This window comes from Bos mutus, chromosome 3, assembly GCF_027580195.1.
Source record: "Bos mutus isolate GX-2022 chromosome 3, NWIPB_WYAK_1.1, whole genome shotgun sequence".
Taxonomy (NCBI): Eukaryota; Metazoa; Chordata; class Mammalia; order Artiodactyla; family Bovidae; genus Bos; species Bos mutus.
The window spans coordinates 65,677,817-65,694,397 of NC_091619.1; the positions used below are offsets into that span (position 1 = coordinate 65,677,817).

Here is a 16,581-nt window from a genome sequence, read left to right on the forward strand (position 1 = left end):
AACATTTTAAAAAGTGGATTAGACAGATACAGAGAACAAACTAGTGTTACCAGTGGGGAGTGGATAGGGGAAGGGGCAAGAAGAGGTAGGAGAGTAAGAGACCCAAACTGTTATGTATAAAATAAGCTATAAGGATATATTGTACAACACAGGGGATATAGCCAATATCTTATATACATTTATAAAATGTCTAAAAGTATTACAATGAATACAATATTTATAAAATAAATATTCTATTTATTTATAAGAAATAGAGTATAACCTTTAAAAACTGTGAATCACTGTATGGTACACCTATAACATATAATATTGTACAGCAACTACACTTCAATAAAAGAAAAATTAAGTAGGTGTCTTGTAAACAACTACAAAACAAAAAAAGTGGGTCAAAAAATTTTAGTGATGCTTCAGTCTAAAGGATAAAGGAAACAGTTCAGGCACCAAAGGACTGATTTCATAAAGAGCTTACTGGCAAAGATCTTATGTTCTCCGATTCATCCCTTTACTTGGAAGCCACCAAACCAAGATGTATAAAATACATCCCCTGCCAGTTGGCTGTCATGGAAAAGGCAGGCCCTGATGTCTTTACTGACATAATTATTCTACCCATGGACTGAAAGAATAATGAGGAGTTATGAAATTATGCCAAAGTCAAGAAATAACATTTAGCACGTATTTTAAAAATGTGAAAGAGAGTAGCTCAAAGACATTGAGTACTAAAAAAAAAAAATCAAGAAGAATAGTCATAGAATTCAACGGTTAGCTTAAAATAAGATAAAGGAATTAAAATGTTGTATAAAACTAGAAGATAAAAAGAAATACAGAAAACTTTGCTAATTAAGAAGGTGATATAATTATTTGTGCTGTAAATTTTCTTTTTAGGAAAGACAGTTATGTCAAATTAAACTTGTATATGGACAAGCAATTCAAACTGTAATATATACAGACAGGGAATTAAATGCTGAGTGGAAAACCAGAAAATAAAGGCTAAAATGAGATGAAAATCTGGAAAAGGAACACTCACTGACTACAAAGATGACAATCATCTCTGAGTCCTGGAAGCTCATAAGAGTTTGCCACCAGCTATGCCCCCAAAATAGCAACAGATGGATTGAAGGGAATTTAGAAAGAAAGTGACCAGAAGAGCTAAGGGACTGTTGTGAATGATGCATTAAACTGAAAAATCCTGGAACACATTTTGTAACTGAGCAAACAAGCAGAGGAGGAAAGCATCACCACAAGTAAAAAGTGGGGGAGAATTGTAGACAAGGAAAGAAAAATGTGTTTAGGGAATTCTCTGGTGGCCCAGTAGTTACAAGGCCATACTTTCACTGCCAAGGGCATGGGTTTAAATCCTTAGTCAGGGAGTCAGGGAACTAAGATCCCACAAGCTCCGCCACGCAAAAAAAAAAAAAAAAAAAGTGTTTATACCCTAGTAAGGGATGTACATATCTTCAGGATTAATAAGTGGAGAACTTAGCACAAATATCAAGACATATTTACTAATTATTCCAACTTTAATTGGAATATATTTGGGTTTTAAGCTATTAAAAGAAATATCTTTAGCTAGGATCTAACGTATAGCTCATGTCCTTTACTATACCACCAATCATATCGTATTGTAAAACTATATACATATAGACCCATAAAGGTTTCCCTGGTCACTCAGCTGGTAAAGAATCCGCCTGCAATGCAGGAGACATTCCTGGGTCAGGAAGGTTCCCTGGAGAAGAGCTAGGCTACCCACTCCAGCATTTATGGGCTTCCCTGGTGGCTCAGACAATAAAGAATCCACCTGCCTTGTGGGAGACCTGGGTTCAGTCTCTGGGTTGGGAAGATAGTCTGGAGGAGGGCATGGCAAACCACTCTAGTGTTCTTGCCTGGAGAATCTCATGAACAGAGGAGCCTGGAAGACTACAGTCCATGGGGTCACAAAGAGTCAGACACTACTGAGCGACTAAGCACAGCACACAGACCCATATATAGACTAATTGGAAAAGACCCTGATGCTGGGAAAGATTGAAGGCAGGAGGAGAGGGGAACAATAGAGCATCAGATGGTTGGATGGCATCACTGACTCAATGGACAAGAATTTGAACAAACTCTGGGAGATGGTTAAGGACAAGAAAGCCTGGCGTGCTGCAGTCCATGGGATCACAAAGAGTCGGACACGACTTAGCGACAGAACAACAAAAGACTCATGTACCTAACATATATGAATTAAAAGCAGGGAAGAAGTACATTAAAATGTCACAGATACATATATTTGATATATATGGAAAAATGTGTAAGGAAATATATTAAATTACCAACAGTAATTGGTAGTACGTTTATGAATAAATCTTTTCTTGCTGTTTTGAGAAACAGAGAAGATATGCATTGACAACTGGGTGGGGGTAAAGTAAGCTTTCCAAAAATAACATTTTGCCTCTTTTCTCTCGTTTCTTTTTCAACAGGCGATTGTGGGGATGATGCAGAAGAAGCTTTTCTCAGAGAGAAGGCATTCTATGCTCTCAAATACAGTCTGGAGGTATAGTTTTCATGAGATGGTACTGAATTTTGGTGTTCACTGGTTGGCAGAATATCCTGAAGATTCAGCTCTGCCCCTGCTTCCATCCTTTACACCTTCTAAAGTGTGAAACACCATCAGGATACTCTGTGGACCCATTAAGAATGGTCTTCCACTTGGAAGATCAATTATTAAGTTGAGATTAATAACTCTCTTGGGGACCTGAGCTGCTCAACTTAGCAGGCAACCACAGTGCTCATTTCAGGGAAAAAAATAGACAGTTGTGATTCTTGGTCACAGGAACTTAACGTTAGATGGATTCCTTGTCCATTGATGTTTCTGTTCTGTTACAACACAGCACATCAAATCACACTCAATATAATAAGTTCAAACAACTGTGACTCCTTCATAGACACTGCAGAACCCATGATAAGCCACCCTAATCATCTTTCTGGAACCCAATCAGTATTTCATGTCTGTATGGTCAGGAGGAGTTCACCTTTGATAACAGGGAAGAAGCAACTGGTCTTATTTTTCACTCTGGTCTTTATTCCTGGTCCTGGACTTAGTTATTTCATCTTTATACTTCACTACTGAAGGTTCATCCAGTCAGGATACCCTGTTCTCTTATAATGGCTTTCTCTGATTTTTATTTCTGAACTTTTGGGTTAAAACACTTCAAATTTGAAACAGAGCCAAAAACCACATACAATTGTTAGGAAGAGTGATGGGCACAATTCTTTAAGGGATTCATTATGGCTTGAGTATCAAGGTTAAGCTTCTTTTTCTTTGGTAGTGGGGAACACATACAGATTCCTATAATCCCTTTTCCACGTTCCAGAAAACAAGTAGAATATCACCACTTCTAGCACTTTGTTCAAAACCTGCAACAAGAGGAACAAAATGGAATGATCCAGCTTTATGATTTGCACTACAGAATGGAAGTATGTACTCCTTAGGTAATGGGAGACAACTTGGAAATCCCTGATGGCAGCCTGGCAGGTGCGACATTGCTGAGTAACTCCAAATATGAGCCCGATAAAACTAGAACTCATTCAGATGTGTGTATTTTTTGCTTCCAACCAAATGTTTTCAAATGAATTAGGAATCAGATCCCCTTGACACATTTTTTTTCCTTCTGATGCATGGGAAATAGAATCTTTACTTTTCTTAGAAGTTGTTAACAAACTTAAGTGATTTAAAAAAATGCCAATTGCTCTCTAACTATGGGAATGAAAGGAGAGGAGACTACCTTCCACCCCATATTTCAAACAGATTTACACCTGGTGACATTTATTATGCAACAAAAGTCTCCTATGACAAGGTTATTCTAGGGTAAATTCTCTCCTTATAGAACTGTTACCTAATAAAAAGTCTTCATCACATGTATTCCACACCCCACTGGCTCTGCTGCAGGTGGAGGGTTTAATTCTTGTCATTCATTGCCAGTGTGCATGATGGAATCTCCATGAACAGCTTGCTTCAGCCTTAACCATCACACCATTGTTTTGCTCAAGTCAGTATGTGGTATTAAGATGCACAGCAAGTTTCAAAATTAGACAAAGTTGGAGTGCCATCTGGGATCATCCTCAAACTCTTTTCACTAACTTTTGAGAGGCAATCTTGAACCACAAACCTTCTGCTGTTCGAAAAGATGCACTCAGACTGTCTGAACCGACACAGTGGGGTGGGTGATCATAGAAACTTAAGGCAGGCACAAATCTTAGATCTTTTTTAAGCATCTCTCACTTAGATCACATCTACACTCTGCTAACTGGTCCCTCTTCCTATAACCTAGGACCGCTCAGACCTGTGCCACGCCAAAGCCATGATGATCCATTGAAACACATCTGGTGAAGTCATTTCTTTAATCACCCTTTGAAGACTTCCTCAAAGCTTTCAGGATAAAAAGTTAATCTCCATAACATGTAAATCTTTCTTTCCAAATCTGTGCTGTGCTTTTATGCCTGCTTATCTGTCTCTCATATATGTAAGTTTCACAGGGTCAGGGATCATACCTTATGTGTTGCTACTTTCTGGGTCCCGAACATAATGGCAAGTCACACAATATTATTTGATAAATGAAATAATGAACGAATCTAGCTTCACTGCCCCTTCTACAGACTAGCCTAAAAGTTACAGGGCTTTCCAAAGAGCTCATAACAAGTAAAAAGCTTGGACATACCTACCTGCCTTTCACAATATCATTCTGCCCTCAAATAGAGGCATTCCTATTTCTCAACACCAGGTCAACCACTCTGGAAAGGTCAGCAAAAGCTGCGCTGCATTTAAAGGGGAACCAGAAATTAAAGATGTGTGTGCCACAAATGTGAAGTCCTTCTGTCCCTACTTATCATTTCTGTCATTCTTATGATAAGTTTATCAGCCAGATTTGTTCAGCTCTCTTCCTATTACACATAATTAGAACAGGATTCTGTTCCCGGGTGGCTCGGATGGTAAAGCGTCTGCCTACAGTGTGGGAGACCTGGGTTCAATGCCTGGGTCTGGAAGATCACCTGGAGAAGGAAATGGCAACCCACTCCAGTATTCTTGCTTGGAAAATCCCATGGACGGTGGAACTTGGTATGCTATAGTCCATGGGGTTGCAAAGAGTTGGACACGACTGAGAGACTTTCACTTTCATTTTCTGTCCACCTAATGTTCAACAAACATTTGTTGAGTTTTGACATGTATGAGGTACAGTTTCAGATTCTGGAGATACTATGATGGATAAGTTTTGTTCCTGGCCTCAAAAAGGTGTAGTCTAGTAGGGGAAATAAGCATGCAAACAAATAATTGCAATATTTTGTTATTAGAGATGTGCACAGGATACAGAGAATATTTTAGCACTTACCAAGGTACAGTTATTGTAATATATAATTTCCTCCACTGTGATTTTCCTGTGGGTAAGGACTAGGTCCTCCCTATTTTTTCCCTCTCTATGTCTAACACATAGTGGGCACTTACCCAATATTTGATTGACTGATATGCCATTGGCATAAAAGAATGAGCAGTTTACTCTGCATAGAGGTTGTCTCTGGGAAAACTTTAGCAAGGAGATGCTTGCACTGGGTTTTAATGGATGATTCATTCCCTACCTGGTGGAAAAAAAGGAGAAAGGGCATTCCTTAATGGAGGAAGAGCAGGTGAGTGTGAAACAGCAAGCTGTGTTCCCAGGGTGTGTGGAACCTGAGCTACGAGTTGCTGTGAGAGGTGAGGTTGGAGAGTTAGGCCACAAAGACCCCGTCAGGCCTTGAGAGCCATCCTATGGAGTCTGAACGTGATCCTCCAGGAAATGGGAAGCCATTGGAGGTGTGTGAAGAACATGAGCAGATCTGTAAATGAGAAATTCAGTAATGCAGTTCAGTCAGTAGAGAGGTCCCTTATGTGCAATTAATTTCCAGAATATGCTTTCTTATTTAAAAATGATTTAACTCTGCATTTCAGTCAGCCAGGGTATCTTCAGACTTGGTGAGGTTCTCAGGAACACTAAAGACATCTTCTTAGCTATTAAAAGAGAATATAATAAAAAAGATTCCTTTTCATTCTGAGCTACAACAACTATCAAGGTTCATTTTCCCTACTATGGGTAAAATGGTTTTTCTGATTTGCCTCAAGTCATTCTATCTCAGAGCAAGAAGCTCATCTCAGAATCTAGCAGGAGTCAATGGTTACCTGAAGAAACTTGGTGAACTGAATCTCCCACTGATGTTTCCTTCCCCACTGAGGAGAAGGTAATTCAGCTGAATGAGTGGTCTACTTATGACATTTTCTGCAAATAATTAAACACCACACTCCTTTTGGCTTGGTTTACTTTTTAAAGGCAAAATCTACTCTGATTTGCAAATTGTTCCAATTACATCAGTGCCATGCATTTTATGCAGTCTTTAGAGTACCCATTGCTAAGTCAGTGGTTGGTGGGAGCTCTTTTCAACTATCTAGAGGCATATGCTCATATTCATTTCAGAATAATAAGATGTTTAAATATTTATTTCTTTCCAATAACTGGATACGCCTAGGTTCTTCATTTTAATAAATTCTGTTCAAATAGCATTGAGTCGCTGCTTAGAATACACTGGCACTGAATTTCTTTTATAGGAATGATACGTCAGAGACTCATACTGCCACTCTGGGAAAATTGCATGACCACTCATGAGTCCCTTTTGATAATTGTGAAGTTTTTGTTCTAGCTCTAAAATTTTGAGTATGTTGAAGAGATCTGATAAGTACAAGAATGTGGAAATGAAATAGTTACAGAACTACAAATTGTGGCCTGAAAAATTGATATTTACAATATGTAGTTATTCTTTTTCAGTGACTCCAAGCAGTCATAAATGGGCTTATTTTAGAAGAAATATAAAATATTTATATAGATACACTTATGCATTCAACAAATATTTATTGATGACCCATTATATGCCAGGCTGAGAATTTAATGACAAAAAAAGAGAAAAAATTCCCCTTCTCCAAGACTTGATTGTCAAACTGGAAAAGCAGACAATTTTAGACAAAAAATGACAATAAACTAGAATTAGTGTTATCGTGGGAACCTGGTGATGAAGACAAAGCATATAGCTCAGATCCATCATGGACTACAAGTCTAGGAAGGCTTCCCTGCTGATATTCTGTCTAAATTAAGACTATCCATGCTTGTGGTTATTATTTGGGAAACTATATTGAATAGAGCATGCAATAAAAATATTTATTTGTCCCAGGCCCACACTGTGAGTTTAAGACTAAAACAGTTTGAGAAGAATCTGAGTACATCTTACAAAAGCCCCCACTCCCAAATTTTTATTGACCATTTGATCATAAATTTACTGACTCACAAGGGAATTCTCTTGAATTACAAGGTATGGGTAATAATGTTATTATTTAAGAAATCATCATTCCTTGTCTTTCAATATCTAAGGCCCTTCACAGCTGCTCAAAGGCTACTTAATACATGTATAGAAGCTTTTCAGAATAATTTATTGATTAATGATGGGTTTTAACCTTTCAGTCTTTTCTCATCTCTAATCTCTCTTTATCCCAGCATTTGGAGGACAGGAATTACACTGAGCTGTGGTTTGACCTTAGAGGTTATGAAAAGTCTCCTCTATAACAGATGTGTGTTTCAGGACAGATCTGATCGCAAATATTCTGTCTTGTGGCCAACACAATTATGTTAGAATTCATCATACCATGAGTTACGAGATTTGGTTTGTAAATATAATCACCATATGTTACAGAGACAGGTGAACAAGGTAACAGGGTTAGCTCCCTTCAAGAGTCCAGGGGATCCTATGCCATTGCAAAGGAGAATCATAAAGAGACTGAATATTTTGAATTTAAAATCAACCCACTTTGAAGTTGATTTAATATTCAAGTTGTTAACTATCGCTGCCTGTCATCTACGTAATATATATAGAAATACACACATATATTTAAAAGGGTTAATGAATAATGGAATTTTAATTTGAAAGTTTTATAACTTCTAAGGTAATAATAGTATCTAACCAATTTTATAGATGGGAAAGATCACAGAAATTGACTCCTTTTTAGTGCCACTGCCTTGATTTACTGTTTCTTGGTTTCATATTATTATTCAGCACTTGCTTTTTTATTAACCTTTCTTGCTTCTTTGTCTTTTCTTTCCAATTAGATTAAAAAGGTTCTTTGAGGGTAGGGACTGTGTTCTTCTTCCAGAATTCCCTGTAATTTTGCAACTATTAGGCCTTCAGTGAATATTTACTAAGGGCTGTGAGTAGTTCAAAACCCAGAAACAAATTAGCTACAGAACTACACATTGTGATGATTAAAAACATTTCAGATGATGATTCTCAAACTTTAATATGCACGATAATAAGGGAAGCCTATTAAATTAGTAGATTCCCAAATCTTATTCCCAAAGAGTCTTTTGTTTTAAATCATTTCTTCTTCCTTTCCATTATCATTATTAGGTGGAGCAATAGTAAATCAAATTTAGGAAAGACACGACATACCTGGGCCTGAGACTGCCCTGATGTTTCTTGTAGAGAAAGGACTTGACGTAAGGTACCACCAATACACCCTGCTTTCTTCTTTCCTTCCATAAATACTTATTGTATACTGACCAGTGGCCAAGCATTAGGCCTGAAGTTAAACTGTTCAGCAAGAGGTATAAATATTTGCTGTCACAGCACTTAGATTGTACTTGGGGGGAGGGCAGACAAGACACAAATAAACTTTCAGTTTATTTCGGATATTGTTAAGTATTATTAGGGAAATAAAACAGGCTGGTAAAATAGAGAACGACCGTTGAGAAGGGGGCTATTTAAAGAGTTTGATACCCAAGAAGATTATATGTGATCTGAGGACTAAATGATCAGAAGGAATCAACCATGCAAAAGATCTTGAGCGAGAGCTTTCCAGGGAGATGAAATAGCCAGTGCAAAGGTCCTGAGGCACAATCAGTGTGCAAGGATCAGAAAGAGGCCAGAATACCTGACACTTGAAAGGGAGCCAGGTCAGACTCATCCACTAGGTACAATCTGGGCTTTGGCATAACGGTATCTTGGGATTACTCCTATGGGAAGTTGGAGAAATACTCCTGGATCAGAATTAAGAAAGGTTAACTATTTTATTAACCTTATAAGAATACTTTTCCAGTTTAAAACAACTACATTATTGGAAATTTTTGCCAATAAAAAGCTGTTCATTTCATGATTTCTTTTAGTTGATGCTTTGTGATAACAGAGTTTTGTCATAATTGCCACTTTACATTTTATAATACTTGAACACTGCAAATGAGTCACTTTAAATTTCTTTGAGAACCAAATTTTCCTTCACTGGATGCCTCAAATATTATAAAAGAGTCTAATGAATGATATAAACTTATATCTGGAATGTATATACCTCTCTAAAAAAAGAATTCTTATGCCATAATTTCAAAGTAAGTTATATGGCACATACCTTTTTAGTGAAAGAGGAGAGTGAAAAAGTTGGCTTAAAACTCAACATTCAGAAAACTAAGCTTGTGGCAACTGGTCCCATCACTTTATGGCAAATAGGTGAGGAAACAATAGAAACAGTGACAGACTTTATTTTGGGGGGCTCCAAAATCATTGCAGATGGTGATTTCAGCCATGAAATTAAAAGATGCTTGCTCCTTGAAAAAAAAGCTATGACCAACCTACACAGTATATTAAAAAGCAGAGACATTACTTTGCCAACAAAGGTCCATCTAGTCAAGGGTATGATTTTTCCAGTAGTCATGTATGGATCTGAGAGTTGAACTATAAAGAAAGCTGAGCACCAAAGAACTGATGCTTTTGAACTGTGGTGTTGGAGAAGACTCTTGAGAGCCCCTTGGATTGCAAGGAGATCCAACCAGTCCATCCTAGAGGAAATCAGTCCTGAATATTCATTGAAAGGACTGATGCTGAAGCTGAAACTCCAATACTTTGGCCACCTGATGCGAAGAAGTGACTCATTGGAAAAGACCCTGATGATGGGCAAGATTGAAGGCAGGAGGAGAATGGGATACCAGAGGATGAGATGGTTGGATGGCATCACCAGCTCGATGGACATGAGTTTGAGTAAGCTCCAGGAGTTGGTGATGGACAGGGAAGCCTGGTGTGCTGCTGTCCATGGGGGTCACAAAGAGTCAGAACTGAACCTTTTTTTCCAGTTTTGAATTCTTTTTTCAACTCTTGCATTGATTTGTTTTAGCATTCCAACTGGACAGCTACTAATTAATAGTGATAGTACTATTACCTCTAAGCAGTTTGGTTTTGTCTATATAACTGAGTGCTTAAGGAAAGAAAGAACCAAGGCAAGCATGCCACTGGTACATGTAAAATCCATTCTTGCTAAAGCGAGGAGAGAGCAGCTCAGCTTCAGACCTTATGATCACTGCTCTTTATAAGCCATTTAAGCAAAGGGCAGCCCAGGTGACAAGTTGGCCTTCTGTGATAAGAGCTCCTGTTCACTGGAAGGGCTTCCCTTGTTGCTCCACTGGAAATGGGAATTGGCTTACAGTTTCATTTCACAGGGTCCACCAGATGGCCAATGACTTTACCTACCCGGAGCCAATCCAGTCTGGATATAGAATGTGCTACATGCCCCCTCCCACTCTGCTGGGAGAATTGGTGCTTTCCTCTGGGGGTGGTTTGATTTAGTGTGTGTGTGTGTTTCTCTGTGTGCAAGCACACACATGTGTATTTTAGTTTGATTATACATTATGCTGCAGTTCAAAGGCTGAAGTTTCCCCAAACCATGAAACTTGGCTTCTTTGCTTAGATCTGGCAGATCTGATTAGAAATCAATGGCTTCCAAAAACAGGGACCAGGAAATGCCAGGATGCAGATACAGTAGCTGCAGTAACAGACATGTAACAAGATGGAAATGAGTTAGTGGGAGATTTGTAGGGAAAAGTTTAGGGGAAGGGTTGGGAATGAAGAGAAAAAAAATCTAAGACAGAGTGAAATGGCTTCATTGTCACAAGATATTGCAAGAATCCCTCACTTACTCAGTCATACTGGAATTACAATTTCCGCTCACATCTTTTATGAAAGAGGAAGTATGGAATATGACCATGCAAAGTGATATTTTAAGCTTCTATACATATTGCTCATCACTGGCTTGACTTGCGGCATGTCTTTCAACAAAAGCACATAGTGATTTAATCTCAACAGTAATTCAGTCTGCAGCATATAAGACAAGACTATCATTGCAGACAGGCAGTAATTTGTGAAATTCAGGTGTTGGGGATTAGGACCGCCTGTTGAATTTAATCTTGGAGTTATAATGTTAATACCATCATGTAACTGAACAAAAACACTACATATTTATCAGACTTTGGGACCTCCAGCCATGGAGATGCGAACGTTTTCCTAAGTGGTATCTGTAACCCTCTCCAGATTCAGTAAATCAATGGGAAATAGAAAGTCTGTTGGAATTCTGATTCAATATGCAGCAGCATATGGCTTGGTGGTCATCACAGTCAGGACATCCCATAATTTTTCTAAAGCCTGATGTAAGAGTCGGGGACAAAAGCAGTCAGAGCATCATCTGGCAACACAATAAGAATAGAAAAGCTTTCATTTCTTACCTTCCTCAGTATTAACTGGAAAGAAAATTCCCAGCAATAGTCTAACAAATGATTTCTACCTCTGCTTAAGCAAGACTATACATAGGAAACTCCCAAGTAAACCTAAACAGCAACTGGGAGAGAACATAAACATTTTACATGTGTACCTTCAGAGAGCCATTGGAGATGAAACTTTGCCCAATTTCCAGTCAGTAAACAGTAGTAGTAAAGTGACTACTGGCTTCCCTGTAAAGAATCTGCCTGCCCAGTGCAGAAGACACAGGTTCGACCCCTGGGTCGGGAAGATCCCCTGAAGAAGGAAATGGCAACCCACTCCAGTATTATTGCCTGGGAAATCCCATAGACAGAGGAGCCTGGCAGCCACAGTCCAAGGGGTCGCAAAGAGTCAGACATGACTTAGTGACTAAACAACAACAAAGTGGCTACATTCTGAGCAGCTTACATTTCATTCAGTGGGACAATTGCAATGATGCCTAAAGAGAAGGCACTTGTTTTAAGATCTGCATTTGTTCCTTTGCTTGAGGCAGGGTAAACTTTTTTGAACCCTTTGGATATGGAATTTTGTGAGAAATTGGTTTTCTATAAAACCAATTTCATTAATATTATCTACAAAGACCTTCCTGGTCACATTTATAATTCTCTGCTAAGGTCTTCCACACATATCTATCATTCACAAAACACTTTACAGTTTACAAAACCCTTTACTACAGATAATCTCAATTTCTCATATATAGTGTCCCTATCCCTTTCCCAAAAGGGCTGTTCTTCATTTTAATGAAATACAATGCTGATTCACTGAAAATGAAAACCAGTTTATTAGTGTGAATAAACATTGTTTTGAAAAAGAACATGAGGGCATCATAGTTTGCCTTAGGCTATCAACATTCTTAGCTAGTGCTGGGCCAGCAGGAGCGCACAGGAAGGGAAGTACTAGCAACATCTTCCTAAAGGTAGATCACAGCTTTCGGCAAATTTACCTTTTGACATCCCTATTAACAAAACCTTCACAAATGCTAGCCATTTACATTAAACAACAGCCATGAAAATCCACCATGTTCAATAGATTCATCATAAACACATAAACACCACATCCATCCACAGTCAGAAGTCAGTGCCCAAACTTTTCTAGGACTCAGCCCTTATGGGTTGCTTGCAGATACAAAGTATGTAATCAATCAACAAATTAAAGAGAAACAGAAGCCTTAACTGTGAAACTGACAGCTGTTTCTACTTTTGATTTTAAGATCAACAGACCCCTCCCCAGCAAATCACTTCCTAATGAAATCTCTCTCTTTTCTGCTCCCTGAATCCTTCCAGTGCAAGTTCCACCTTTTCAAAGAAACTTTCCTTAATCCTACCAGAGCAGAGATCTTTCTCATCTCTGTATTCCAACAATAATAACTGTTTATATCCAGTATTTCCCATACATTTATATTTACCGTCTATCTCTCTGTCATCTATCCATCCATTCATATTTCATGGTATGTTGTTTTTTCCCCACAGGCATTCAAAGATTTCTAAAGGTTGGGTCTTGCCTTAAACTCCTTTGTACCCTTTAACTCCTTAGCATAATACATTGCACAAGTGAGTAGAAGTATTTTGATGGTCACTTTAAAAAGTCTGACTTTTTCATGCATGACAAAAGCCACCTTTTCACACAAAAGGAGCACCTCCTAAATATTACTTTGGTTCACAACCATAAAACGTAGTAATACATAAAGCAGAACAGTTGGGTGGTTTCAAGAGGTAGCTTTATAGAGCATATATGGAATGGAATGGTGTTTTAATAAAAATATATTAACAGCTTCAAATAATGGGAAATACATTTAAACTGTATTAAAATATCTTTTTAGAATCAAGAAACTTGATTACAATTCTCCCAGAGGCTTCACACTCTGAAACCAGAGATTTATTATTCCAGGGAAAGAAAGCTCAATTTCTTAAAAATTCATCTTATTAATTATTAGCCAAGCCATGCAGCGGCTTCCCGGAAGGCACAGGAAAATAGGCCCTCAGTGATGAGTTTCAAGCCAATGGAAGCTGAGTTTGTGCCTCAAGCCTTCTGCGCCTGCCTGGGCACTGCTCTCCAGGGCTGTGATAATTCAGCCCTGAGCATCTGAAGCAGTGATCAGATAGGAATCTGCGAGCCTGAGCAGCGGCCAGCAGAGGACTAGCTGCTATTTAGCTTCCGGCACCCTGTCCGAGGTAACCGCTCGGACTGGTACCCGCTCCATTCCCGGGTCTCCTCCCATTAGGGCGCGACTCGGCCGCCAAACCCGAGGCTTCAGGAATCCAGCACCCAGCAGTAGCTGTCGTTCCGGGGATGAGCGGTTCTAGTTCCAGGGACGGTTCCTGTTAGGAAATTAGGCTTTGGGGCGCACCCATCTCATTCCTGTTCCTTAAAAAACTTTGCTACCTTCTTCAAATAGAAATTCACACCAAATAGTAACTATCCTATCCCACCCCGCAGGGTCCACTCCCGCTTCCAGCCTCCGAATGGCACCTACTCACGGCGCCTCCCAGCCCCGGGGAAGGGGGCAAGCTCAGGTGTGCGGGATCCCCAGGCTGGGTGGCGGGCAGGCTGGCGAGCGAGCTGTCACCTTGTGGTCCACCACGCCGAGGTATCCGTCCAGTGGCCGCGGTCCCGCGGGGGTCTCCGGGCGCGGCGGGGGGCTGCTCTCTGCCGACCGCCGAGAGCTGAGGGTCGCCGCTGCCTGCTGCTGCTGCTGCTGCGGGGGCCGCTCCTTCTGGCCTCCGAGGCTGCTGTACACGAGCAACAAGCTGGTGCACATGGTGGTGAGCGCTAAACACACTGCCAGACCATGGCGCTGCGGGCGGGAGAGAGCACAGGAGAGTCTCTGAGCGCCGACCCGGGAGGAGCGCGCCCGGCGGGGACACCAGCTCGACGGTCAGACAAGACGGGCGGGGGAGGTCGGGGTCGGGGGCTGCATGGCTCGGTTTCTACCCCGGCCGCTCACAGCCCGGGCAGAGAAGGCACAGTCCCCGGGGGTACCGCAGGGGATGCTCCCTGCGCGTCGCTGCTCTCAGCCGCCACCGCCTCCCACATCTCCTGGCAGAGGACAGGTGGTGCGCGGCGCCCCGCTACGCGAGGGACAGCGCTCCGGCGGCGGGGGCAGGGGTGGGCTTGCACTTTGGGAGGGGGCCCTCTGTCCCCAGATCGGCTGCTGGAATGTCTAGCCTCTCCTTTCTGGACCCTTGGGGCTCTACCTCGGCCATCCTTGCAAGTTTGAAATAACGACAAGGAAATCAAGAAAGTCGGCAAAGGTCCCCCGCTTCCCGCCCCTCTTAGTTTTTGCCAAGCTGTTGCTTTAGGGCAATCCCCATTCCCAAACAAGACGCCCACCACTCCTAGGTTTCTCTGGCTCTCGGCTGACCGCTCGGAACTCCGGCCGGAGATCCAGGAGCCCAGCAACCCGAGTTCCCGTTCCGGCTCTGGGATTCCGAGCCTAGCAGAACTGAGGAATCGGGAGTAGACCCGGAGCAGGTGAAAAGTTCTCCCTTTGTAACGGGCGATCTAGCCGCTCAGGGTTAGGCGCCCTGGAGCTCTCCCGTGCGCCCTGGGGACTCTGCGCCCCGGGATCCCGCCGATGCCCAGAGGAGTTACAACAAATGACTCACCACCAGGGTCTTCATTTTGGGCACTTCTTTTGTGAGGAATCCTTAGGCACACGCGTCCGGGGCCACTTTTTCTTGGAGGGTTTCCATCGTGGGTGACGGGGCGGAGGCGGCTTTGATTTTCGCCCGGCGGCCAGCCTCGGCTAAGTGAGCAGGGGAGCCGCGAGACCCAGGAAGCGCCGCTGTTGCAGAGATTAGAGACAGAATTAAAACTGAACCGGACCCTCGTAGTCTCTCAGCGATCTACACAACTGCCGCCTGCCGCCGCCTGCTGGGTCCTAAAGACCTCTTCATTCCCCCCTTCCAGCCCCCAAATAGTAATCTCAGCGGAGTAGAATTTCTTGGGCGAGAGAGTTAACTGTGCCAGTATACCCACCTCTTAGTCCAAGGGCTTATTTATCTTTTATGAAGTCATCAAGTAAAAAGGAAGAGGGAATCCAGCTGGATTCTGAACATGATAGCCATTTGAAAATTTGCAAACTAATATTTCTGTTTTGTGATTTCGGTAAAAACAAGCCAACAGCCGAAATGTCAATAGCTCTATTTATAGAATTTGCGTTTATGTTCTTAGCAGGGAGGAATCTGTCACGAATTTTTTTTTCAAGTAAATTAATTAATATTTCAGTTTTCCAATTGTAAGCTTTCTGATATTCTCTTCCTGCTTAATTTTACTTTTTTAAATTTAGTGATTCTCATGCAATCTTTATAGCCTCATTTTCATCCAAATTATTAAATTCATTACGTTTTAAATATTGTAATTTATTTATTTTTATCAGATCCTTGAGGTTCCTAGTGTTCATCTAAATGATTTAAGTGTTAAGAACATTCAGCACATCATATCCACAGGATTAACTGGACCTGTAGATTCTTCTTAATTTAAATGAAAGATTTCTGGCTGCTAGAGATAAAATTGTTTACTGCTTATTTTGTAAGAATCTTAAGGCCTTTAGTGCTGTCCTTGTGTTGTTCTACTGGACTGACAGTATATAATTTCACATTTAGAACTCCAATTGAAATTTAAAAAAATAATTATTTGTTTTTTCTCAGGAAATGCATATCAATATCTTGTTTAAAGGATGATCTCCCCTTCTCCCACCCCACGTTGAATTACAAATGGCATTTGCTAAATGTCTAATTTAGTTGGAAACATATTTTTTGTGAAATTGCTCAGTGAGAATAGTTGTCTTAATGTATTACTCAATTCCTCACCTGTAGCAGTGTAATGTTAAAGATTACATTAAGATGAAAATGATCAGCAGACCAACTGAACCATAGGCACAATAAGAGCTTTCTCAAGGCCAAAGAAGGCATTACAATCTGGTTTTTAATCTTCACTAATCCATTGCTGGACTGATGATACAAC

The 16,581-nt window shown here is 40.7% G+C and overlaps 1 protein-coding gene across 1 annotated transcript in view; it reads right to left on the bottom strand.

The window, feature by feature from the left end:
- ST6GALNAC5 (ST6 N-acetylgalactosaminide alpha-2,6-sialyltransferase 5) overlaps window positions 1-15,471 on the bottom strand; it is a 216,536-nt gene extending 201,065 nt beyond the window's left edge. Inside the window, exons 1-2 of the mRNA XM_005896806.3 lie at window positions 15,222-15,471; window positions 14,183-14,410 (exon numbers count right to left, since the gene is read on the bottom strand). Of these exons, the coding sequence (XP_005896868.1) occupies window positions 14,183-14,410; window positions 15,222-15,236 (243 nt within the window). The 5' untranslated portion in view covers window positions 15,237-15,471. The remainder of the gene's footprint in view (window positions 1-14,182; window positions 14,411-15,221) is intronic.
- Window positions 15,472-16,581: the final 1,110 nt, after the last annotated feature.